The sequence below is a fragment of the Lytechinus variegatus genome, chromosome 8 (assembly GCF_018143015.1).
Source record: "Lytechinus variegatus isolate NC3 chromosome 8, Lvar_3.0, whole genome shotgun sequence".
Lineage (NCBI taxonomy): Eukaryota > Metazoa > Echinodermata > Echinoidea > Temnopleuroida > Toxopneustidae > Lytechinus > Lytechinus variegatus.
The window spans coordinates 24,783,716-24,810,719 of NC_054747.1; the positions used below are offsets into that span (position 1 = coordinate 24,783,716).

Genomic DNA, 27,004 nt, shown 5'->3' on the forward strand with positions numbered 1-27,004 from the left:
TTAATGACAATACAGGGGTTTTGAAACTTTGTGCATATAAACAGCAATTTCACATCAACCAAAAAGAGGAAAATCAAAACTTGATATTGTTACTGATAGCCCTAAAGGTATTTTATAACGCATGAACACACACACACTCACAAAAATATATGTCTACCTAAAGGTCAAGTCCACGTCAGAAAAGTGTTGTTTTGAATCAACAAAGAAAAATCAGACAAGAGTAATACTGAAAAGTTCGTCAAAATCTGATGTAAAATAAGAAAGTTATGATATTTTGAAATTTCGCTAATTTTTTACAAAATAGTTATATGCACAATTTTGTCACATGCATATGAGACAATCGATGATGTCCCTCACTCAGTATTTCTTTTATTTTTTATTATTTGAATTATACCATATTTCAATTTTTACAGATTTGACAATAAGGACCAACTTGACTGAACCATATAATGTCAAGCAATGGTAACTCCACATCTTCAATGAGAAATAAAACTTTGTTTCCCAGGACACTGAGGAGAAAATCAAAATATTTAATATGTCAAATAATAAAATACAAAAGAAAAAGTGAGTGAGTGGTGTCATCAGTTCCCTAATTTGTATATAGAACAGGATGTGCATATAACTATTACGTGAAATTAACCGAAACCTAAAAAATATAACTTTCTTATTTTACATCCGATTTTGATTTTCAGATTTTGTTTTATACCATCTTGTAGTTTATGTGGTAAGGAATGTTCGTGCCAAATTTCGGCGCGATCGCGCGAGCGGCGGCCGAGATCAGTAGGGGGGGGGGGGGGAGGGGGTCATGCCATCCAGTCCCCAATAAATCTCAAATAGCCCAGCCTTTTTTGTTGGCCAAATCTCTGTAGTCCATTGGTCATCCCTTCTTAGCCACAGTCTATCATGAACTTCCCATAAATAAACTTATATAAACTGTACTTAATCACGTTACTTTGTACATGAAGAGTGGGAGCAGCATTTTTGCTGTTCCTACGAAACAAATGTGTAGTGCATGTAGTCATAATACTTTCTACTAATTTGTTTATTGCTCCTATACATTATATATCCCAACACTCTTAACATGGGGTTTTGCACTACATATATTTATATACGCACATACTTATATCCCCTTGATGAATATTCATGAGTATTATAGAAAAACGATTGGTCAATTTGTGATCATGTGACAAAGATTCAAATACAAAATAAACACATCGCTGCAAATATCTCCGTATTTTTTTTAAAATGTAATTCCATGGGGAGAACTGTGCATGCTCATGCTCGATATGTTTTCTCAACGTTGATCTGCGCATGCTCCATGGCTTGACCCGATCCAGTTGAATATAGATCCACACCGTTTATCCGTAATAAAATAAAAACAAATAAAATATAAGTTCTCGCACAATCTGAAAAGCCAATGTGGAATTTGTGAAGATTATCATGCAAAAATATAATTCCATGACAGTCATTCATACAGGATACTTACATTGTGAATAAGCAAACCTAACAACTATAGAGTCTACAAGAAGTAGTTGTAAGTTAGCCTGCACCTTTACAATTTACATCTTGAGTGAAACTGCAGCGCAGCGTACCTCTCGCTGATACGAGTCGGGTAGGATCTATGTGCATCCTACCTAAGAACTGGTTAGCATTAGCTCGACAGGCCTAGGCCTATAAGTCCAGCAACCTTAAAATTTGTATAAAGTGATTACGCATCAGCAAAAACTAGGCCTGTGAGTTCATCAGGGATATAAATCAAATATATCATGCGTTTGTTTAGACAGGGGAGTGGGGTGCTGTGTATGTTATTCTCTGTAGGCAGCACCCTCTGAAATTAAGTGAGGTGTGCCAAAATAGAGATATGATCTCGATTTTTTTAGTGAAACCTTTCTTTTTTTGTTGCTTGTCGAATTTCTCTAGAATAAAATGACTTTAATTGGTAGTAAAATCCCTCTTTCTTTTTGCTTGCCGAATTTAAAACAGCACCCCCTGTAAAATAGAAAAAATAATTCCAGGGCCTGCAATTGACATTGTACACATAATTTCGAACAACCGGGCCATTTCAAAGTAATATTTTATGAATATGGTGCATATATCTGCTTGAAAACTGGATCTTAAAAATCATATGCTTTATTATATTATTGTGTCAATCGAGTTGCAGTACATCACAGAAAAACAAAGTTGTCACATGAATTAATCATGATTACAATTAATTGTGGAGGGGGGGGGGTCCTTGAATTCTTTAAACCATTTCACCATCACTTTCAAGTGTAAGTGTGTGCGGGGGTATGTATTTATTTATTTCCACATTTCAATAACAAAACTATATACAAGAGTAATCATTTGTTCTTACCATAACATAAAAGTAAGGAAATGACATAATGAATAACATATGTTATTATAACAATCTAATTGAAATATAAACCTGACACATTTCCTTTTGTACTTATTAAAACAAATAAGTATATATATACACATATATATCTTTATAAATATATATATATATATATATCTATCTTAAAGTTGCACGTATTGGCTTTTGTAAAGTAACAAAATATGCTGAAAATAATGATGCTTTAATTGCCAATAAAGTTTATATATATATATATATATATATATATATATGTGTGTATATATATATGTATATATATATATATATATATATATATATATATATATATATATATATATATATATATATATACATACATACATATATAATTCATTTTGAAATGAAGTATTACAATGTATGTATGTATTACAATGACCCAACCAAAAGGAATTACACAGGGGACCAGTATTAGTATTTTAGCTTTCATCTATCAGGACTTCATTAGACAAAGAAGGGTCTCCTTTTTTTAACTCACCTTCGAAAAATGATCGGTCTAAAGGCTTGAATCTGGCTCTTTCGAGAGCTAAACTCAGTTGGACAACTTGGTTTTCTTCATGTTCTTTGTCACACCATTGCCTCAAAAAAATCGCAGGATCATTTTTTCCATCTCTTTCATTTCCATGCCATTCCAACTGATCCTCGGGGGTGCTGCGTAGAAGTTCACGAAAAAAAGTTCGAATGTCTTCTTCACCACCAACGTTCCCTAAAATACGATTCAACGGTTTGTCAGGGACATACGTTGTGTCATATCTCGTACCTGAAAAATAAAGCCATTTTCATATCTATATGACTCTATTCATGTACTCTATCCACCATAAATATTCATATATTCACCTAGATTGACGAAATAAAGGTTTACGTTTATAACAACAAGTTGCCTTATTGCAGAACAAGTATGGATTCCAATAATTAAAATTATCTGGTGGTATTTTAATCGAATAATATAAGGTGTTTGCCTATTTGATTATATGTCATTTTGATTTATTTTCTGTGAATACTTAATGTCCATCCATTTACTTATTTTTAAAAAAATCTTTAGTGTGTGTATAGATTATTATTGTATTCAGGATCCTGTAAAAACAAATGTCATAGACAGTAGGACACTAGGCCATATCACATTGCATAATGTTTATACATTCTTCTCTACTAAACATCTTGATTGGATACCGTTCTATTTTTTTTCTTCAAATACCCTCGGTAACTATTAAAGGAGCAACTTATATAAGCTGTATCTAGACGAGATCTCACCACACAAGTTTTTCCATAATCGCTCAAGTCCATGTCCAGTTAATGCATCTTTCAGCACCGTAGCTTCATCATCGTATGTATTTGTATCCTTCCATTCGCAAAGCAAATTGTAGGCATTGTCTGCAGATAGTTCGTCTTCTGCCCGACATATCTTCAGGTAAATGAAGGCCTGCCGTAGTTTTTCCGAGTATTCAGTTTCCATGTGATGTATCAAGTGCCATAATTCATAAAAAGAAACTTTCCCTGCCGAGAGTGTTGAACATTAACATAATGATAATAATAATGATGATAATGAATAATAATATTTAATGATGATGATGATGATATTATTAAATGATAATTAATAATGATGATGATAGTGATAATAGTAATAATAACAATGATAATAATAATAATTGTAAGAGTGATAGCAATATTAATATTTTGTTATAATGATGGCGATGATGTTGATGATAATACCAATATTATAACAGAAAATACGATTGGTTTATTGCTTTATGAAAAATTCTTCCTGCTAGAAAGAACACAAAGCCACCACACTGTAAGGCACACAGTGTGCAAACATAGTGTGCAAACATTATGTTTCAGAGTGTATTCACATAATCATTCCGCACGTATGTGGTACACACTGTATTTACACTGATTCATCTGATAAAGTGAATTAACAACAACGGGAATACAGCTCATGAATTGTCGGCCAATGTATTAAGAACGACCTGAGAACCCGCGATATACCATTTACTAGCAAGAAATATGGACATCACTGTAAAAACTGTGGTGTTAAACCTGACACCAGTTGGTGTTAATAGAGGACCACACCCTGAGGTGTTAAAATTACACCCTAAAGATTGAATCTAACACCAAAGAGTGTAAATGTAACAACTAAAGGTGTTGTAATAACACCTATGGGTGTACACTAACACCACTAATTTAAGACCGGTGTAAAACAACTGGTGTGGTCCTCTATGTACACCGGTTAACACCACAGTTTTTGCTGTGTGTAATTATCACCGCTTAATAGGTGTGAAAATTCTATGCATGTAGGTTTTTGTTACAGCGAGAAAAACAGAGACAGAGAGAGGGAGTGACAGATAGATGAGCGAAGAGAAGGAGAGATGATAATGTGCAATTAAATTATTTTGTTTGAAACAGCTCAAATATGGGATAGACTTACCTTTGATATCTTGCATCGGACGCAAAGGCACTGTTTCCGAGCCCCCTGTCCCTGAAATAATAATGATAACAATAGTATTAATATACTAGGACTATTAAAAAATAATAGAAATTATATAAACATGTGACCAGCAACCCCAAAAACTAACAATACATGTAAGTCTCCAGGGAAGGGTCTCTGAAAATACCCAAAATTAAAAATAAAGACCTGGGGTGGTATTCTGAGGTCATTTTATCTTTAAAATATTTTATTTTATCTCTTAAAATGAAATCGGTATTCTGAGATGACATTTTATCTCTTGCGTATAAATTGCCACACCTCCTTGTGGAATGGATTTCCATTGGTTGAGTGACACGAAAGAGCTATAAAAGCGCGTTTCTGATTGGATATTGATTAAAAAGTAGGTGTGTCTTATAGAGATAAAATGAAGATAAAATGGTTCTCAAAATACCAATTTGGAGAAATTTTAAGGGCATTTTATCTCACTGATTTTAACGGAGATAAAATATTTTATTTTATCTGAGATAAAATGGATCTCAGAATACCACCCCTGGAATGTTACGAATGAGAAAATTAGCCTTTCTTCTTCATACTGTAAAAAATTGAAATTGCAGCTTAATAAAATACCAGATACAAGATACAGAGTAACTTTGACACCATGTTTTGGCGGACTACTTGGAAGTTTCATAGTGGAATACATCACAGGCCTCAGTAAACCCGTTTTTTAAATATTAATCCTTGTTTTCTCTTAAGTTGTCTTTTAAAGCTCACTTTGAATTTCTTCCGCATTCAATAAATTGCTTGTATGTATTTATATTAAACACTCCCGAAAACTTTCATATAATTGTGAAATTTAGGATGTGCTCTCTCTTAAGCTCCTCAAGTTGAAAAAAAGGTCTAAAAATTCATTTTGGGTGACTTAGTGTTGGTTTTGGATGGTCTTATTATTAAGATCACACTAGACAGATTATTAATATCATTGTACACATTAAAAACCCACATCTTTATTATTTTGGTCAATAGAGCGACGGTTTTGAATTTTGTCCTGTACACTTTTCAATAAAGAGACGTTCATCATTTTTATACAGTGACCAAGAGGTTTTTACTTCCCAATTATTCCTTTCTCCTTATCCCGTTCACTAATCATCCCATATTTCTTCTTTCAGGAGAGACCGTTGATCTGATAATGGAGGTCAAAAATACATCCATAAATTAATCACAAATAATTTAGCTTAGACATGAATGTGTGAGTTTGAACAATCGTGATAGCTTGCTCTATCTGTTGACTTCTATACACCCGAGTAGTCCTTGAAAATAGATATTTGTTTTTATTTATTGATTGATTTACCATTTGTTTATTTATTTAGTCTTTATTCAAGAGGGTTGTACCATTAATTAAAGTAAAGAAAACGACCTGCACCTCATTCCAACTGTTGCGCATACGTCATGATTGTTTAGTGTAGCTGATCGGATTTTTTTTTGAGCCGTCCTAACAGTTCCTCCACAATCACAACGATTGCCATGACGAACATCAAGATCTGGTAAGATCTAAAATGGTCAATATGATTATCAAAGGCTTTGACAGCAGGATCTAGCTATAAAGATTTCTCCCTTAAGGTCAACGACCTTAAAAAAGACCCGTTTTTAATCTGATAATAGCTCTATGGTTTAATTCATTCTCTTTTTGCATATTACTGAATTATACACAAATTATTCAAATTTAGATTATATAATCAGGTGATGATATGCATACCATGATTCGATTCCCTCCTCTTCCTATACCACCAGATGAAGATGCAAACAAGAACCGCTACCAGAATCAGAATAAGCGATACAACTAATACACACAGAGATAAAGAAACAAAAACAAATGTAATGTTGAGAATCACTTAATGTCAAGTATGTAATACGACTTACATTTCATCCATTGGATTTGAAAGAAACATTAAACAGTTAAATACATAAATGTTTTCCTGATAAATTCTTTATTGTAAACATGCGCTATTAAAACAAAAACAGCTTTTGAATCGTAAGGAAATATACATTTATAAAATGGTATTATGCATACTTATTCCATTCCATAATTAATTGCTATCACAATTTGTTTTGTATTTATTTTCTTCTGTTTTTGACCCTTTTCCTGACTGGTTTTAGATGGAAATCGTCGGTTACACTACTGCGACGCTAAACAACATGAATTGCCGGTGATAACAGAAAGTATATAAACTAATCAAATATTTATGTTTTATGATAGATGGTTCCCTTTCGAAATTTTGTATAATACACACGAGGGGAACAACCTCTACCACATACAAGGAAATCACAGTAGAAAAAAAGGAACTGACCCACCCCACCACAGCACACACGACGCCCACCCGCAAAAACACTTGTACACACAATGTATCATATTCATCATAACACAAGAACATAGTACAGGCCTATATTAACACAGGTCTCACAAAGATACAATGCTTACCAACTTTGGCTGCTACATGTCTTTGGCGAGGTGGACTTGTTTGATTAGTTTGTGCTGTCGTCATGGTAACTGTTGTCTCAATAGGATATACTGTTACACTAACTGTCCTTGGGTCTTGCGATCCAGGGATACTGGACGCCACGCACACATATGGGTTTTCACTCGGCTTGGCGACGATGGAAACCGATTTGTTTTTAGTGCCGTCCTTGTTTTTCTGTTCACCGATTTGCGAGTATGTTTCGTTCGTCCTAATAGATTCGTGGATGAAGAACAGATCAATGTCGGGAAAGTACTTCGATGCGGTGCAGGTGATGGTGACAGTGTCAAAAGCCGACAGGTTGCAAGATTGCGGAGCATTGTTGACGCCTGGGCATTCCTCAATACGTGGATACGGTTCAGAAGGAGGCGCTACAAAATAAGAGGACAAGGAAATGAGAGAGGGTAAAGATATCTTTTATTTTATATTATTTTATTCAGAGAGAAAAATGAAATATTTACATGTCTGGGGTTGCAAAACAAGATTTAGGAAAACCCATACAAGTTGGCATCCCAGATATATATAACGAAGTACAAAACATATCGATGACATTAACCAAGTAATACAAATACATAATATTAAAGGCAGATAAAAGATCATAGTTTAAGTAAAATTTCAGGGATGCAAAAAATAATTCTTCAAAATACTAAGATTGCTTGAAATAATAATCTTTGCAGAAGTCAAATGAAGAAATTATAAAAATCAGTTCATCCACAGGTGGAATTTGATCACTGCCCTGTCATTTCGTTTCTTTATGACGTTTTAAGGCGAAAACATGTAGGACCTTTATCATGTCAGAATTATTGAAGCCGGTACGACCCACTTAAATGACAAATCCACCCTAACAAAGAGTTGATTTGAATCAAAAAGAGCAAAATCCCATATTAAAGCCTAACACTGATAATGCCATAAAACTCGGATGTAAAATTGGGTTGTGACATGAATATTGATCACCTTTATTTCAATATGAACGATACTAAATCTAATAAGAGTACTCTTGGGTAAGGACGTATTATTTACAAAATTAATTGTGACCGTTCATGTAGACACGAATGAATCAGCACCATCAAATTACTAGTACACAGGCCTTAGATCTACATGTATATCTAGATCCAATTCTTAAACACTTTTCAGATTTCCATTAATGACAAGACAAAATGCTATATAGGATAGGCTAGCCTAATCAGTGTCATGACTCATGGTTAACTTAGAACTGGATAATTCCGAACTTAACGTTTGCTTACGTACGTTAGGCCAAAGAGTTTGGTAGTCTCTTATTCCGAAGACTCAAGTCATTAATATTCATATCATGTAGACATGGGGTCCGGAAGTGCGGTGGGGAAAATAATTGCGCGTCCGTGGCATGTGCCCCCTTTTCCCTCCCTAGATACGCCACTGTGTATATTAGACATAATCTGTTCTCTTTTATGGTAATGGTTACAACGTATCAATATCAGCATTGATAAAATATGCACGACTTACAAAATACACGGATATCCGTAAAGTTGTGGATGAAGTCTGTCTCGTAGCCCGATACTCCGCAGATGTATCGACCTTGCTCCGCAATGCTGACTTCTTTGATGACCAAAGAACGATTCTCATTCATCTCCATGATCTCACATATGCTTTTATTATCACATTCACCAGTGACGTTATAACTTTGGACCCATGATACAAGGTTTGGTGCGGTTCTTGGGTCATCACCTTTCTTCCAGTAGACAGCCAATGGTGAGCCTCGAAACCGACATGTCAGGACAACTCTGTCGCCCATCCGTACCGTTTTCTGTCCATCAGTGTACACGGTATCGTCCGGTACATCCGAAGTTAATGTACCTATTTTATGGGAGCAATTACAAAGCTTTTATTGTAGAATTGATACTGTAACTGATATCAACTCTGACTGTATATTTACAGCAATTAAAATTTCGGTGGGATGTGACCATACCATAATGGCCCTAACTAATAAGCGGATTTTTGGACGCACACATAGTTCTCGGACTGTCGGACCAAAGACCAAAATTATCGTCATTTCATGTTGAGAAAGGGGATAATAATAATAATATAATAACGTTTTATTTACCCAGGGTAGCCACTTCAGTTAGGAAACTGCTCTACCAGCGGGCCCTGCATAACATAACATGTTTTACTATACCCTTCTCCAATCTAAATGCTGAGCGCCTAGCAAGAAGGCAGAAGGTCCCATTTTTATAAGTCTTTCTTAGAGGGCGCTTTTTCCCTAGCGCAGAGAGCAATTTGTGTTGCTGAAATTTCTCTTCTTTCGTAGATGACTAAGAATAATGATTCTTTCAAGTACTAGTAAGTCTCATGGCATGTGAATCTGTGATTATTATGAACTGACTTTTGTGCAATATTGAACTATGGCTGTTGGTGTATTTTCAAATTTCATGAAACTCTGGATGCTTTTCATTTGTGTTGTTACCACGTATACCTGTTTGCAGTGTGTTAAACCGAAGAGTATTATCTCCTCTAACGACTTTGAACTTGGAAGATGGTCGTTTGGTCAAACTGAGGATAAAATGACCACTCTAATCGTCCAACGGACAATAGACTCACCTCGGCACCTCACGTACTCAGTGAATGATCTTTATAGGTTACGTAACAAACAAAAGGTGCCGTTGCCATCACAAACGAAGTTGGTTGCTAAGCAGTACGGGATTACGAGAACTCGAGGATGCAGAGGGGCTCTCGTAAACTGCGGAAAATACCCGTGCGCGTATATTGTCGAAACGATGGACTAAGAGATCCCTCCCAAAAGAGATCATCTATCGATCGATCGAACTTGATATCCATCTCACCCTTACATGTGACAAATGAGAAAGAGAAGAAACATAAAAACTATGAGTTTCCCCGTATTTTCATGTCTAATCTCAGGTCTCTATCGAACAAGTTTTATGAATTTGAAACTTTGATCAAAATAAACAAACTGGAAGTGTGCACCATTACCGAGACATGGCTCACAGCGGATACAGCAAACTCTTTCAATGTGGATGGATTCTTACATCTCTCAAAATGCCGTACTAATCGCAAAGGAGGGGGTGTCTCTTTGTATATTAGTGACGGCATGCAGCCGAGAACTGTTTCCATGCCCGTCCCAGAAGACTTAGAGGTTGTGTGGTGTAAAATTCGCCCTTTTCGGCTTCCAAGAGATGTTTCTGAAGTGTATCTCGCTGCTGTATATTCACTCCCCAACAATGAAAAAGAGCAAGAGCTCGTTGATCACATCATCAGCACTATTGACGAGTTGACATCTCATCATCCAGATGCTGGTTTTGCTATCATGGGCGATTTCAACCGACTTAATACTGATGTGATCTGCTCCAACACGAGTCTTGTTCAGGTTGTTAATTCACCAACGAGGGATGAAGCTATACTCGACAAGATACTGACGAATATGACGAAGTTCTACGATTCACCAGTGATTACCTCACCTGTTGGCATGAGCGACCATAATTCCATCATTTGGACACCATCGTCAACAAGTGAATATAGGCCAAACAAAATGTCCACACGTGTTGTCAGACCGATGCGTGACTCCGATCTGAGATCTTTTGGCCAGTGGATATCGTCGAATGACTGGTCAAGTGTTACAGACGCCTTGACAACATCAGGAAAATGTGAGGCCTTTTATTCATCTCTCTTTTCAGCCATGGATGCTTACATGCCATCAAAGACGGTGAAGATTCATGTCAGGGATAAACCTTGGGTTACACCCGACATCAAATCCCTCTTAACAAGACGTCAGCACCTTTTTGCTAGTGGCCCGGAGAAAGACTGGAAAGCCTGCAGAAACAGAGTCATAAGATCCATCAAAGCAGCAAAGGCTCGTTTCTACCATGATCGTATTGCACAACTTAAGACCGATGACCCTGCTTCTTGGTATAGGCATATCAAGGTCATGACCTCCCAACAAAAGTCTAGTCAAAAATTCAAGCTCCAGGGACCAATCAGCTGGAAACTGTAAAGGTAGCTAACGCCATCAACAGGCACTTTTCCCAAGTTGCTGCTGACATTCCTCAATTACTGGATCTTTCGAAAATACCAACCTTCCTCCCATCACAAACGGCGCCCCTGTTTTCCAACCGTGAGAAGTGTATCGTGAACTTAAACATACAATGTATCAAACCAGGAAAGTCGTCAGGTCCAGATGGCATTCCTGCAAGATTGATCAAGATGTTTGCCTGTGAACTCAGTTCTCCATTATGCAGCATCTTGAACAGTTCGTATGCGGATTGTGTAGTGCCTGCTAGATGGAAACAGGCAATAGTAGTGCCAGTTCCTAAAGAACAACCTGCCAGAATCGACAAGCTGAGACCCATAGCTCTCACCGACCACTTCGCGAAGGTTGCAGAATTGTTCATCACGAAGTGGCTAATGACTGATATATCACCAGTCCTTGATGTGAAACAGTTTGGAAGTAGGCCAGGTAGATCAACAACCCACTGTCTTGTTGACATATTGAACTTCCTAGCCAAACATACCGATAAGTTATCAACTTCTGTAACACTAGTCACAACCGACTCTTCAAAGGCTTTTGACCGAGTAGACCATTCTATTGTCATTTCGAAGCTAACGGATCTGTGCTGTCGTCCATGTATCATCCCAAGGATCATAGACTTCCTCACTGGTCGTACCCAGTGCGTCCGCTACCAAGGTGTCATGTCAGACATTACTCCTATGAGCGCAGGTGTACCACAAGGTACACGGCTTGGCCCGGTGCTCTTCCTAGTTCTTATCAACGATGCTCTAGCATCATCCAAAATGGAGTTATGGAAATATGTAGATGATATGACACTAGGTGAAGTGAAAACGAGGGGTGCAGCCAGTGAGGTACAAGACACTCTTGATGAATGTATGGTGTAATACAAATAAAATTAACTTGAATGCCAGTAAATGTCAAGTGATGAGAGTGGACTTTGGGAAAAATCCACTCCCACCACTAATTGTTGAAATAGGCAACCAGACCCTGAACGAAGTACATGTGATGAAAATACTTGGTATCCCTGTCCAATCAGACCTGAAATGGAATGACCACATTAGTTCAATGATAGCTAAGGCTAACAGGCAAATTTACATGTTGAGGCAGCTCAGACCTTTTAAACTCCAACAGGGTGATCTACTGACCATTTATACTGGTAACGTGAGGCCTTTGGTGGAGTATGCTGTGCCAGTTTGGCACCCAGGCCTGACTACCCAACATCGAGCACAAATCGAAAGAATACAGAAACGATCTCTCCGAATCATTCTTGGCCCAATGTACATAACCTATGAGAATGCCCTACAAATCACAAACCTGAAATCACTCGAATTGAGACGACGGGACCTGTGTATCAAATTTGCCAAGTCAAAATAAAACTCACCCACCTTCAGATCCTGGTTGCCTAATCCTAGACTAAACACAAAATCACTCCGAAGAATTGCCGCCTACGATCAGATTAAATGCAGAACACAAAGGTACAAACTAAGTCCAATCCCATATCTAATTAGCTTATTGAATGAATCCTAGATAAAGAAGACGATATGTTATGATCTGTATTATGACCTCTTCCTAAATCTTTTTTTTTCTTTTCATAACTCCGCTCTTTCTATCTCTCTCTCTCTCTATTTCTTCCTTTTCTATCTCCTCATCCATCTCTTTATCTTTCTCTCTCTCTTTCCCTCCTCGATCATTCTCTCAATTTCTTTCTCTATCTCACCATGCAATGTGACTTATTATTATTATTATTAAATTCGAATAATCAGCGACTATCTGTAATGTTTCAGTAGAACGAAATAAGTATACAAAACTCTCTGTATATAGATTTTTTTTCTAATTATTTACCCATTGTTACCCCCTTCCATTTCTCCTATTACTCTGAATACGTCACTAATTCAAAATCTCGATATCCTCACGTCAAATTTATCCAATCCAATTAACTTACATCATAAATCCTTCCAATCCGCTTTCTCGTATACATGTACTATATCTTAAGCAAAATTTAAAACCTCTGCAGTTACTTATATTTGAAAATATTCTGTTGATTCATATTAACCCCCAAAGTATTAATGATAGTAGATTTTTTTATGCTTTGTGTATTTTTATAATTCTATTTTGATACTGTTATGTTTAATGCTGTTTTTTATGTAAAAGTTCTGTACAATTCAGCTCTTGCTGCGAACAGTCTTTGAATAAAATACCATTGTTATTATTATTATAATGACTCGGCAGAGGATCGTACCCACGACCTCCCGTTCATGAGGCGGACGCTCTACCGCTGAGCCACCATAAACGAGCACAGAAAATCTGTTCCCTTAAAAAAATCAACTATTTACATCCTACCTTTAGTCCGATAAAGATGTGATTTGAAAGTCCGACTAGAGGAAAAACAACTACTTCATCTACGAATGTACCAATTTGTATAATTTAAATGAGGCTAGAGATTTCGTTTCCATAAACATGATAAATGCATGGTAAAAATGTATATCCACGTTAAAGGTCAGGGGCGACCGCACAGAAGCGTTGTTAGCGTATTACAGAAAGCTAATATTAGGGCAGGTCACACCTTTCACGCGTGACCAACGCTTTGACGCATTGTTTCCACTAACAGAGCACTAAAAGTAGGCCTACCGGTATCGATAAACTCACAGAAGCTTAGCCGAATTCATAATAATCTAACAATAAAAGGCTTAGCAGAAGCTAACAGTGGCGCTAATGTTAATACAAATGCCAAGGGCACCAATAGTGACGATGTTAGTGAATAATTTCTCTCTTTAAAACTTGTCTCTCTTTCTAAAACTAAGTAACTTAAAATATACCTCGACCGAAGGGGTATTCTGGGCCCAACAATATATGAATAAATTGAGTAAAATTAGATAAGCAAATTGCTGAAAATTTCATCAAAACCTGATAAAGATAACAAAATTCTTGAATATTTTTTTGCAACTGATATTACTGAGCAGCATGTGGCCATGAATATGCAATACATGGAACGATAATGCCATATGCTCTAGCTCTTTTCCCTTTTTCTGATTTTATTGAAAATTTGAAATGAACTCGTAATTTTTCCTCAAATGTATGTATGTCGCCCGAGTAACAAAATGATAATCTTTGAAGCAATATTCTTTGTGGAAAAAATTTAAATAAACCTAATTTTGTATGATACAACAGACCCTCATTGCATATTCCTGGAGACACGAATATAAATTTCACCGAAATATAGGGCCTAATGCAAAATTTTAAGAAACCATATTTTTTCTACTCATTTCCAATTTTTATCAATTCACTTTTAATACTGTTCGAATTATTTATTTCAGCCTGGAGTACCCCTTTAGGAATAGGTATATAGCGAGGATGCTGATTAGTGCCAAGATATATGATTCCTTTTCAAAGATTTTTTTCTTCCAAGATATTTTATTTAGGTGTTTGAAGACATTTTATGAATAGACCGTACATTAGAAAGAACATTAGCTAATAAAATTTATCGCATGATAACCATCATTGGCAAATACTCTATCATGAGCATGATGAGTGAAGTCTGTGAAGAGCATTTTCAAACAAAAGAAACTGATGAAAACTGGGATTGCATTTTTATTTACAGAATCTCCATCGTAATATCATGATTTTTATTTTTTTTTATTTTTTGGAAGCTTATTCGATATTTTTAAAATTAGATTAGTAAATATATATTTACTACCTGCTGCCATTTTATGTTTGAAATGTAATAATTCAATTTTGTAGGCCTATATGATAATGAATTACATTCCTTTACCCTTTCCTAGACAAGATTTTAAACTTGTAAGATGTGTAAATAATCATAACTAAATCTAGATCACTACGCACAAATTATTGATTTTGTCTAACTCTAATCACCTAACAACAGCTTTCTCTGCCTTCTGTGGGGGGTAATTCTACCCATGTTGTTAGGAGCTGATTTGTTAATGGATAATACTATACAGATTGTGATGTCAAACGTTGATCTCAGATATAAATAATGCATTATAACAATCGCGTGAAATGTTTAACAGCGTTTCTATGCGGCCGATACAGGTCCATTACACAAAATATTAATTCAATTTAAATTTAGAAAAATCAAACACACTCTATAAATTTCGTCACAATCCGTTGTAAAACAAAGTTTTTTTGTTGTTGTTGAAAGTTTAGATTTTCACAAAACATTTATATGTAGAACTCAGTTACAAGCATGCAAATCAGTGAGCAAATGATGACCCTCACCTGCTATTTCTTTTGTGTTTTATTGTTTGAATTAAATCATATTTTAATTTTAACAGATCTGACAATACGGATAAACTTGCCTAACCCATGAAATGCTACAACAACGGAAGTACATCACGTTCAGAGAGTAATAAAATTATGTTTCACGTGACAAAGCGGAGGGGAGAAAATTATAATATTTCACATTTCATATACTAAAAGCAAAAAATTGGGTGACGTCATTAGTGCCCTCATATGCATATCGAACATGATTTGCGGTGAGATCAAGTGAAACATAAAATATTAGTGATATCTTTCTTATTTTACACCAAATGTCCAGTGTTATGCTTGTTGTGTTTCTCCTTGTTATTAAAATAAAAAAAAAAACGAAAAAACGATATTACCATTAAAAAATATTGGCCTATATTTCGGAAATTTCCACGTTTCAGAAAGTTTACACAAATTGGGAAAAATACGCTTTATTTACCTTGAAAAAAACAGGAGAATACAAATGCGACTCCTATCACAGTCAAAAGTGAAACGTTTCTCAGAGCCATTTCGAAATGTTCATGAGATATCAGATTGGATGAGAAATGATATGTTATTGTACACAGGTAGTACAAGGCACTCGATTCAATGCCACGATAAATGTGGCTACGCTGTACAAGCAACGTGGACTTTCAACCTCTGAAATCAATGTTCCATAAAGCACAATTGTGATAAAATATCATACAAAAATCAATTTGCATCATAAAGCAGTGCATATCTGAGTGAGCACACATTGTAAAATAATGTTTCTGTCAAGCCATTTTCTCCCGCTGTTTCGCGTTCAATGGATCACAACCCATGAATCACCTTCAAAGTTTGAGTATACAACCTTTCCCAAAAAAAGGTTCTACAAATAATGAGTTCTCTAAATGAGTATACTATTGATTTACGAGCTCAATGTACGCGACCATATCGAGCAAGAGGCTGGTGCAACAAAGATGAACACTAGCTATGAGGCTTGATTTAAATTGAAGATAAACTTCTCCGGTGTACACGATCCATGAATTAATTATTGAATAAAAGGGGAAGAGGCAAGTTGTTATGTGACTCAACCTATGATCTACAACGAAAAGGAAGAAATTAAGATCTACAATTAGGAGGGGGGGGGGGGGGGGGGGGCGATACACTAGACATGAAAATAGCAAATGCTCAGGTATGTAAAACAAAATCTTTTGTACCGGCGTCTCCTAATGTGGGCAAACCAATCTTTATTAGAATTAGAATATATATATATATATATATATATAGGCCTATATATATATGCATATGTTTTGTGAAAGAAATGGATGAAGAGAACAATGGTAGGCGTAGCTTAAATCAAGGTTCCCCAGAGCTATCTACCCTTTTGGAAAAATTGGTGATGCCGAAAAAATGTCTCTGCCGGGAATCGAACCCGGGCCCCCAGCTTTGAACGCCGGTGCCTTAACCACTCGACCACACAGAGACGGGTTAGTGGCTAGAGCGACCCAAATCCGATTGACCGTCAGAGAGACAGATTTTCGACACTGTACCAAATATAATTTCCTTTGTCGGGTGAAGGAAAGGAAATTATAATTGGTACAGTGTCGAAAATCTGTCTCTCTGATGGTCAATCACAAATTCTTTCTAAGGGTAGATAGCTCTGGGGAACCTTGATTTAAGCTACGCCTACCACTGTTCTCTTCATCCATTTCTTTAACAATATATTTATATATATAAAAGGAGCTAGCTCTCAAAAATTAAAGGTTAAGTCACACTCTTCGTCAGTGCCCATGATGTGACAAAAAAAGAGAATTCAAAATCCGTTTGTGAAACAGCCGTGAAAAACACGTCTGTTCATGGGCATACGGATTGTGAAACTCACCTTTTAAAGGTGAAGATGGAGGAAGCGCACTATAAAAGATGTATGTACGATTTTATTTCCATGGCATTTACTAAACCTTTTGTGATTACTTTATTCCATCAGACTATTTCTTTTTTACTCAGGTACTTTTTTACTGCTAAACCTCGACTGTTGGCGGTGAGGCCCTTTTCAGATTCTCCTGTTTACATCTTCAGCGCATTGATTTCTTTGAAAGGTGAGTTTCACAATCCGTATGCCCATGAACAGACGTGTTTTTCACGGCTGTTTCAGAAACGGATTTTGAATTCACTTTTTTTGTCACATCATGGTCACTGGCGAGGAGTGTGACTTTACCTTTAATTTTTGAGAGCTATGCTCTTTTTAAATCTACGATTTTATTTCCACGGCATTTACTAAACCTTTTGTGAATACATTTATATATATATATATATATATATATATATATATATATTATATATATACATTCGTATATACGTATATTTTTAACAAAGGAGAATCTTCATTGTCATTATATGAAAACAAAGATAATTATATAATTAATTGAATAGAGGTCATGATTTTTTTTTCAAATTTACAATAATCCTTTCATAACGTCAGTCATTTTATGAACTGGCTCAAACCTCGGCTTGTCTCCAAAACATGATTTCGAGATAGTCGCGTTCAAAGTTTGAATGTTTTCCAGACGCTCATAACTTCACGCTTTGAAAGAAAACAGATCAATTATTTATACTAAGTTCAAGCATACATTCTATTCTTTTATAATATGCAGATACTAAATCCAAAATTTAATAGTAAAGATACTTCTTCAGTTGACATTGCTTCATTTTATGAACACTTTCAAGAAGTTCCACGGTTAAAATGAAGTCCATTTCATTTTCACCAAATTTTGCAGAGAGTTACTTTGGTATCTATGCATTTTGAAAATGCCAAAAATGATATCGGTTCATGTGCTTATTTTTTCTTCTATGGGACTTCAAAGTTGCCGTATTTGAATGATATGAAATGTACAGTTGTTCTCGAAGTTGTTGACACTGGGTGCATTTACTAATTCATTACTTAGGCTATTCCAGGGTTTCCTCATTCTTATGTAAAAAAGGATTCTTACGTTCCTTAGTTACTGTCCTCGGACCCCTAGCAGCACTAGCGTGCCTAACGGGGGGGGGGGGCGGGGCTTACGAGTCACAACTCATGCAGGGGACGTATCCCTGCCCCCCCTGACGAGTCACAACTGATCCCCAAATTAATAATTTGTAATCTAAAAATGCAATGAAAACAGATGTGTGCCCCCTCTTTTGAACCTGAAGACCTTTTTTTTTGCTTGTCAATTTTTTTTCTGGTAGAAATCCTTGACTTTGGGTTGAAGAACTCTTCATTTTTTTGCTTGTTAAATTTTTGCGCAGACGAAATATCCTAACAAAAAAATTTGCCCCCCTTTGGAAAATCCTAGGTACGCCCATGCACCTGACCCAAATCTGGCACCACCTCCTTGTAATACCTGTGAAATAACTTGTATGTTTCGATCATTAACGCTCGCGGCGATATGCTAACGTAGGAAGTTTTAGTTGAGTCAATCTTTGATCATATGAAAGTTTCTTTATTCAGGTACCAACTTAGTGGCCCATATTTGTACATTTCTAGTGCTTATATGTTTCTTTATACTCCATACTGCATGAGCATACTCAAATTGAGGTTTAATCAATGTTAAACAAACGTTCTTCTAATTAGATTCATTAGCCTATTGGCTTTATTTATCTATGACTGAAAGTGCTGGTCAAAACTAACTATCACTCCTAAATCTGTACTAGTTTCAACTTGTGATGAATTATATGTGGCATTATCATGTGTAATATAGTCGTTAAATTCATCAATCCCTTTACCAATTGTAAGTACACAACATTTATCCGGGTTCAACTTTATTAGCCACTTGGCAGAAAATGGAACAAGACGATCTACTGCTTGTAATACGTCAGCATCTTTGGCATTTTTTTACATTCTTGGATATCTTGGTGTTGTCCGCAAATAAATAAACAGCATTCCGCTGGTTACATCAGCTGAGTCAGAGAATACATCATTTAAACAAACACAGTGCAGCTATCGACCGACAAGAAATGACCCACTCACATATGTACTAAGATATGCCCAAACCCTCCACTTTGGCTAAAAGTATCTGGTGTGAGACCTTATCTGAGGCTTTCATGAAGTCTAGGTTGATGACATCAAATGCATCACCAATCTGCATTGTCCAATCATCTAGAACATTGAGTAATTGCAAAATTGTTGCTCGACCTGATACAAATCCAAATTGTTTTGCACTGAGAAGAAGGTTGTTGCTCCTCACATGCTCACAATTCCATCCCTCAGGATAGAATCCGTGATTTTACAAACAAAATATGTAAGATTTATTGGTGTGTAGTTCGAAGGGAGTTTACGATCACCCTGTGTGAATACGGCAGTGACACAGGCTTTCTTCCCCACATCTTGTAATACGCCCGATGCAAGAGAGTTTGAGTAAATAATTCTTAAAGGTCCATGCAAAACACGGGGATGCAACCCATCTGGACCTGGTGATTTCGATATATTCAAATTCTCTATTTTTTTTTACACGTTCTTAAGTAATAACAACTTAGTCTAAAATCTGAACATCATGATCTTGAACAGATGGGAGAGGTCCGCCAGGCTCCTTGGTAAAGGGGGGGGGGGGGGGTGTTTCCCTACGCCACTGAAATTAATTTGGTTTGGATGAGAATAAATCGCAGTAAACAAGCAAATTCCTATTGATTTATGCTTCGTTGGACCCAAAATATCGGCACTACAAGATTAGCCCATCTGCCCATAGAGTAGTTAAGCATATCTGAAAACTAATGTTTAAAAATTTAATTTTGTAATAAATGATGCACATTTCATTTCAGTGTAGTTTCAAAGAGCGCCACGTGTTTAAACACACAAGATCACTTTATCGTCTCGATTTTTTCTTTCATATCTACTTGAGATGGAAATTGAACTTGGCCCGAATGTATTACTATTTTGAATATTTGATATTTAAATTTCCCTTTTAAATGTTGCAATGTTAAAGCTATCCCCAAGCAACCGTTCGATATATTTATGATGCTGTACATACAAGCGGAGATATGGTTAAGTACATTCACCTTCCCTTTAAAGTTTCTTTTAATTTTTGTTGCTTTTTTACATCGCTCTTTAAATTCGACTGCAGAAAGAAAGGTGATACCCAGTTTGAGAGTACAACCTACATAGCAGTGATCTAGAGGGCCTATATACTAACTAAGAATGGTGTAAAACATTTCAGTAGTGTGGTAGGTATATTATTCTTGCCCCTCGCTCAACAAGTAGTAGGCCTGCTAGTAATTAAGGACTTGGGGCCCGTTTCATATGGACTTGCAACTGCTGTTACTTTTGCCATTATGGCAACTACCATGGTAACCTTGATTTTGATTGGCTACTGAGCCCTGTTACCATGGCAGTTGCCATAATGGCAAAGTAATAGCAATTGCAAGTCCATATAAAACGGGCCCCAGGCCCAAAATCTACTGTCTCAAAAGTTAAGTTCTAAATACCATCAGCTGCAGGGGCTTGAGGTATTATTAATACCCCTCACTCAACAAGTAGGCCTACATTATACAGTGCGTCCCAGAATAAACGAAACCGTGATTTAGCGATCATTTATCATAACTTAATCATAAATAGAATAGACAAATGACCTACCAATTTAAAGCTTAGAATCTCCTCTTTCATCTGATATTACTTAGATTATTTCTTATTCACTCATGAGTGAGCAAAAAAATTTGAAGAAATGATACCAAAAACTCATTTGGCGGGGGGTATCTGGGTTTCAAAAAGAAAACCACATTTCTGAAAAGTTCAATATCTGCTCTTTATTTTGGTACCTCAATTACAGAAAATGGTCAAGAAATAAAAAAGTTGTGGTCATTTGAAATAAGGCTTGTATTTCCATAATTTCATGAGATAACGTGTTTTCACCGGTTTTCCACAGAAGCTTTCGCATGGTGAACAAAAGATTTAATGCATGGCTGATCGTCAACAAAACGGAGTGTCGAGTGAGTTTGAAAGCCAGCCTGGAGAACCTCTTCATTTTATGAAATTATTGAAATTCAAGCCTTATTTCAAATGACCAGAACTTTGTTATTTCTTGACCATTTTTTGTAATTTAGGTACCAAATTAAAGAGCACATATTGAACTTCTCAGAAATGTGGTTTTCCTTTTGAAACCCAGATACCCCCCGCCAAATGAGTTTTTGGTATTCTTTCTTCAAATTGTTTTTGCTCACTCATGCGTGAATAAGAAATAATCTAAGTAATATCAGATGAAAGAGGAGATTCTAAGCTTTAAATTGGTAGGTCATTTGTCTATTCTATTTATGATTAAGTTAAGATAAATGATCGCTAAATCTCGGTTTCGTTTTTTTCTGGGACGCACTGTATACTAGTCCTGGGCAATCAGGACCAAAAACAACAGTTCTAAACCTATTCACCACTGCGTGTAACTACCGTTCAACTTCATGGAATACAATTTTGGCGCTAATTCTTTACAGTTGTCATTATATCATTTTTAGGATATTTCAAAACGGATATTGCAACTGCAGTCAAATGATGAGGCAGCAACATTTTCTAGAACATGCCCATTCTACATATTTTCCCTTGGGTAACTATATAACACTTCATTTTCTTTTCATGGTTATATTTGTGTCTAGGGGAAAAATAGTTTTCCTCCGAGGCGACAAAAATATGAACCCTGAAGGAACTCAAATGTTACAAAATAGCCGTAATTGGGAGGTGAAAGAAAATATCCAACGTCATCTGTGGACTACCGTGTGTGCAGAGCAATCCGAGATGGTTTGAGTCATTGCTCCATGTAGCTACAGTGTTGCCTCCAGTAGCTGCCGTGTTGGTCCATGTAGCTGCATGGTTATTCCGGAATGACGGCCTGATCGTCAGTGTATGTAGATCCGATGCTGAGCCAAAAATAGGGGTTCCCGTGCACAAAATCACAATTAGAGGGTAATTTTTTACATTTTTGTACTCGACGGTTTTGGAAGAAAAAGTGTGGGGGAAGGATGATGAGGCCCACCAAGACCCCCCCCCCGCCATTTCTATGGCCCGTGGTACATGTATGCAGTCTACACGTCGACGGTAAGTCCCAGACCTCCCCAGATTTTTTTGTTTAAAATGCCAATTGGTCCAATAACCAACTCGACTACTATCTTTTGGTCTACCATAAATCAGTACACTCTCTGCAGGGTCTAATTGCCATCTCGTCCATTCACCATTTCGTCTAATATCCAGTTGGCAGAATAGCCACTTAGTCCATATAGGCCTCCGATTAATTTTGGTCCAATTAGATTAAGTGTTAGATGGGCGAAATGAATTAAAAACACCAACTGGTCATGACACAATGTCAAAAGACGAAATGGGGATTGTTGGGTAGACCCTTTGGAATCCTTGTTCTTATTTGACTGGGACTTCATTGGCATTCACTGAAACTTCCCCGCCTGAAAGAATTTTGGTTCATCGACGGACGACGGATTCAAGAACGTAGAAAATGCATTGTCAAATGCCTTTCATGACAATGAACCACCAAGAAGTCTTTGTCGAAAATAGGTGAATTAAAACAACAGTTCCGTCCTGAACTATTGACAAACGACATAATTTGCAATTATTCGTCAGCTGCGAAACTTTTTAAGAACTTCTGTTCCAGTTCATTAATCTTTGACAAAGACCGCCCAGCTCTTCCACGTCATTTCACGAACATATTCAATACATTTACTGTGTTCATGGATCGCTAATATCTCTCGGAGTAATGGGGCTTCCACAATTTCTAGTGCGATCGTTTACGATCATTCGGTCATAATATATGTTCCACACAATCGCAAGGGTTGTAAGCAGTCGCACCAACAATATTGTGAAAGGGGCTTTAGTTTGTACACAGAACGTTGTAACCAAAAGGAATATCCACAGGATTGTCGTCCGAATGGGAGGCACGTGGATGATGCATCCAAGCTAAATAATTTCACATTGTACATAGTCACGCAAAATGATAAAAGCAATACAAACTTTGAAATACGCCTAATGTTTTTTTTATTCAGATACTTATTACTTTCACCAAATAACCTAATAACTGCCCGACGCACCAAGCTGATAAGATCGGGAATCATACACCAAACGAACCAAATTTGATGTTTACACATTGAATGTAATATAAAATACTCACACCTGCTATATATATTTATATATATATATATCCCATTTTCACAATGAATTTCAAATCACATTTTTATAACATCTGTAAATAAGTTAATTATTAATTACCGACATATTGAGATGATACCCCACAAAAACAATTCGTGTAATTAGGCCTATATATTGAAAGTGGACCGGGTGCTGTTTCATAAAGCTATTCGTAGGTTATTAGTGACGTAAGAACCACCGGTGATTCTTTCTTGTGATAAATGATATTCACCATTTAATGTGCATAGTGATTATTTCTTGTGGTAAATGATATTCACCATTTATGTGCATGGTGATTATTTCTTGTGATAAATGATATTCACCATTTAATGTGCATTGGTGATTATTTCGCACGTAAGGAAGGTTCACCTCTTATTCTTAAAGTCGTCCCTAACTTACGAACAACTTTATGAAAAACCCACCGGGATAATAATTATTATCATAGTAACTAGGTATTATTCTAAAAAAAGGCTTTCTAATGACACACCTCAAACGCTGTGTACAACAGAAGTTTCGCAAGAAAAATTAGTGATTTGTCACATATGTCTACAATCAGTTACCACTTGAACAAAAGACTACCATTAAACACACCTCTCCTGTTAAAGGGTGAATTCCGGCTGAAAAGAATTATATCTCAATGAACGGAGTGGAATTCATAAAGCAACTTTCAAATTAGAAATAACGGGGACAATGAAATTGAAACTTTAATAATATTTTGTGAAAATACTTATACATGTATGCACATCGTCATAAATATTTATTAGGTGGGCTAATAATGTCATATCCTACCATCCCTTGTCTTGTATAACATGAAATCATAGTTATTTCATATTTTCATACATACTTTCATACATGTGTGATTGATATCATGCCTCCCTTATGAAATAAGTCGCCAATCATTTTTTTATTCTTGGATGACCAAAGAATATAAAAGAACAAGAAGGAAAGTGACATATTTTAGAAAAAAGCCAACAACCTATTTCCACATTTTCGCAGCTGAAAGTACTGGAGCAAATATTGCATTTTAAGTTCAAAACACGAATGAGTAATAGAAATGGATATATAATTGAAAGTCAAGAAATGCGAATGCATAAAACGTCAAATTTAAAAAAGTCAGAGTAAGACTTTAATATATGCGAAGAAGTTACATCTGCCTTAAAACATTTTCCAAGAATTTAAAATGTATACATAATTATCTAACATAGAGTTATGAATTCATATATATAAGAACTGTGAGTCTCCAAATGACATGAACAATCTTCTTATGACCACAATGATTCATCAGACATTGAAACACAGTGATGTGGATATTTAAGGGCGGTATTCTGAACATTGGCGATGGAAACGGGCCCTGTACCCCCCTAAATTTTTAAGCATGTCAATTTCTTTTACCAATGTCCATCCCAAAATTTCAGGTGGACCATCCGCCCCCTTAAATTTTTTTACTTTCACCGCCAATGATTCTGAATATTGATTTTGTCTTTCATATCTCGGAGAAAAATAAAATATCGAGAAGACAATGCTCCGAATACTGATTTGTAACATCAAAGTGTCACATCTCGGAGACAGTTAACAAAATTGATGACAAAAATTATGAGTTGTCCAGAATACCACCCCTTGATATCATAAACTCAATGGTTCTACTGACATTGAACGCATAATTTCAGACAATTAGGCCTTATCAAAGTCCAATTTTCATGACTAACTGCTTGAAGCCTCGACCAATCTTATTACATGCACGCTACTCATTTTTTATTATTCTGTCAGTCGAGTTACCGTGCGTCACAGAAAACAAAAATTTTACAAAAAAAAGGAATCCTGGTAAAAATATACTTTGAAAAAAGGGAAAATACTTGTTAATTTCTTTTCACCATCACTTTCACAGCCAAGATATAACAGCTACCTCAGTGGTTTTATTCACATGTAGTCCATTCTTTTTCGGCAGCTTACATAACCCCTTTCCATAGGAGGGTCATTCTCAGAAAAATGAACCAATTGATGGGGGAAAAAAAATCGTAAAAATGAAGTCTACGGAATGGGTTGAAAGATGCATATTGTGAAAGTACCATGTATGAGAAAGTGGCAACAGAAAAGGGGCAAGTCGATGTTGCGTCAATTTGAAGTACTGACCGGATTAAGTCGAGCACTGTATATCATCGTTACGGAGGTTAATCGTTAGCATGGCCCACTTATTTTACTCGATTAAATCACTTTTGAAATGATTGAAATTGAAATGCACACAATTTGGTTTTAGTGTGGTATCAACAATTTCATTTTCTGAAGCAAAAATGTTTGCAAGATGGAAAAACTATTCAATATTGTTTTCATAAGCAGGACTTTACCAAATAACATATAACAAAAAGTACCATAAAAATCATGGCACATCTTTCGTTCACTTTAATGTTCATAATTTGAATGAGGCAACCTTAAAATAATTTTCATCCATAAGCTGAGATCCTTAGCAATGCATGACCAATGCTAGGAATCCAAATATAGTTTACCATTGGCACAAATTTGTAGCGTATTCAAGAAAAAATGTTACGGAAGTTAATGCGTTACGGAAGTTAATGTCTTTGTGCTTTGTGGTCCAACGTGGACCTTATTTAGCAGCCCTACCTTTGAAAACTGTATTTATTATGAAAGGTGTCTCTTATCCTATATAATACTGAATCCTTAACAGAACTGCCAAAGTGCATATTTTCTTAAGTTGCGTTACGGATGTTAAACCTGTTTAGTCATACATTTCATTTTTTAAGAATAGTCCTTTATTTTCATGTAATACAGGAAAGACATAAGATACTTCCCTATCAATTATTTATTAATGAATATCACTCTACTTGCAGACACATTATCATGTAATATCATTCAGTTTAAAAGGGAGAAAAAACTTGTGGCAGTATTCGTTACGGAGGTTAAAATGAATTGAGGACAAAGTTAAAAGTGAAATTAATCACAAAGTGATCATCAAATACTAGGATAAGCCCAGTTTGTCAGACGTATACACCATGCTGCCCTCACCAGACAGTGATGTAGGAAAGAAATACAGAGTACATATAAAAGAGAATGATAGTAAAATAAAAAACTGACCCGAGACAGTGTATATTCTAACAAAAAGCAAAAATAAAAGGCCTGTGTAATAAATTTAGAGCTTTACTAGTCACTGGTCGCATATGGTTTGTGGAGGTAGACTATTATTGTCATTTTGTTGATAATATTTTTGTAGAAAATGTTCAGGGTTGTGAAACTAGCGGGCATAAGATAGTCGAGACACGTTTTTGTGAATTGTAACATTTTTTTTTGAGATTGACCCAGGATA

The 27,004-nt window shown here is 36.1% G+C and overlaps 1 protein-coding gene across 1 annotated transcript; it reads right to left on the reverse strand.

Annotated features, from left to right (window-relative positions):
- Window positions 1-795: 795 nt before the first annotated feature.
- Window positions 796-9,303, reverse strand: LOC121420220. Its single transcript, XM_041614779.1, has 7 exons — window positions 8,810-9,303; window positions 7,291-7,698; window positions 6,568-6,651; window positions 4,815-4,865; window positions 3,641-3,883; window positions 2,867-3,149; window positions 796-1,362 (listed from the first exon to the last, which is right to left on the reverse strand). The coding sequence occupies exons 1-7, from the start codon at window positions 9,096-9,098 to the stop codon at window positions 1,359-1,361; spliced, it is 1,362 nt and encodes a 453-aa protein (XP_041470713.1). The 5' UTR covers window positions 9,099-9,303; the 3' UTR covers window positions 796-1,358.
- Window positions 9,304-27,004: the final 17,701 nt, after the last annotated feature.

Coding starts and splice junctions, on each gene's coding strand:
- LOC121420220 (XM_041614779.1), bottom strand. CDS start 9,098: ATGGGCGACAGAGTTGTCCTGACATGTCGGTTTCGAGGCTCACCATTG. Junction 7,699..8,809: donor TACGGATATCCGTGTATTTT/GTAAGTCGTGCA, acceptor CTTATTTTGTAG/CGCCTCCTTCTGAACCGTAT. Junction 3,884..4,814: donor TCCGATGCAAGATATCAAAG/GTAAGTCTATCC, acceptor CACTCTCGGCAG/GGAAAGTTTCTTTTTATGAA.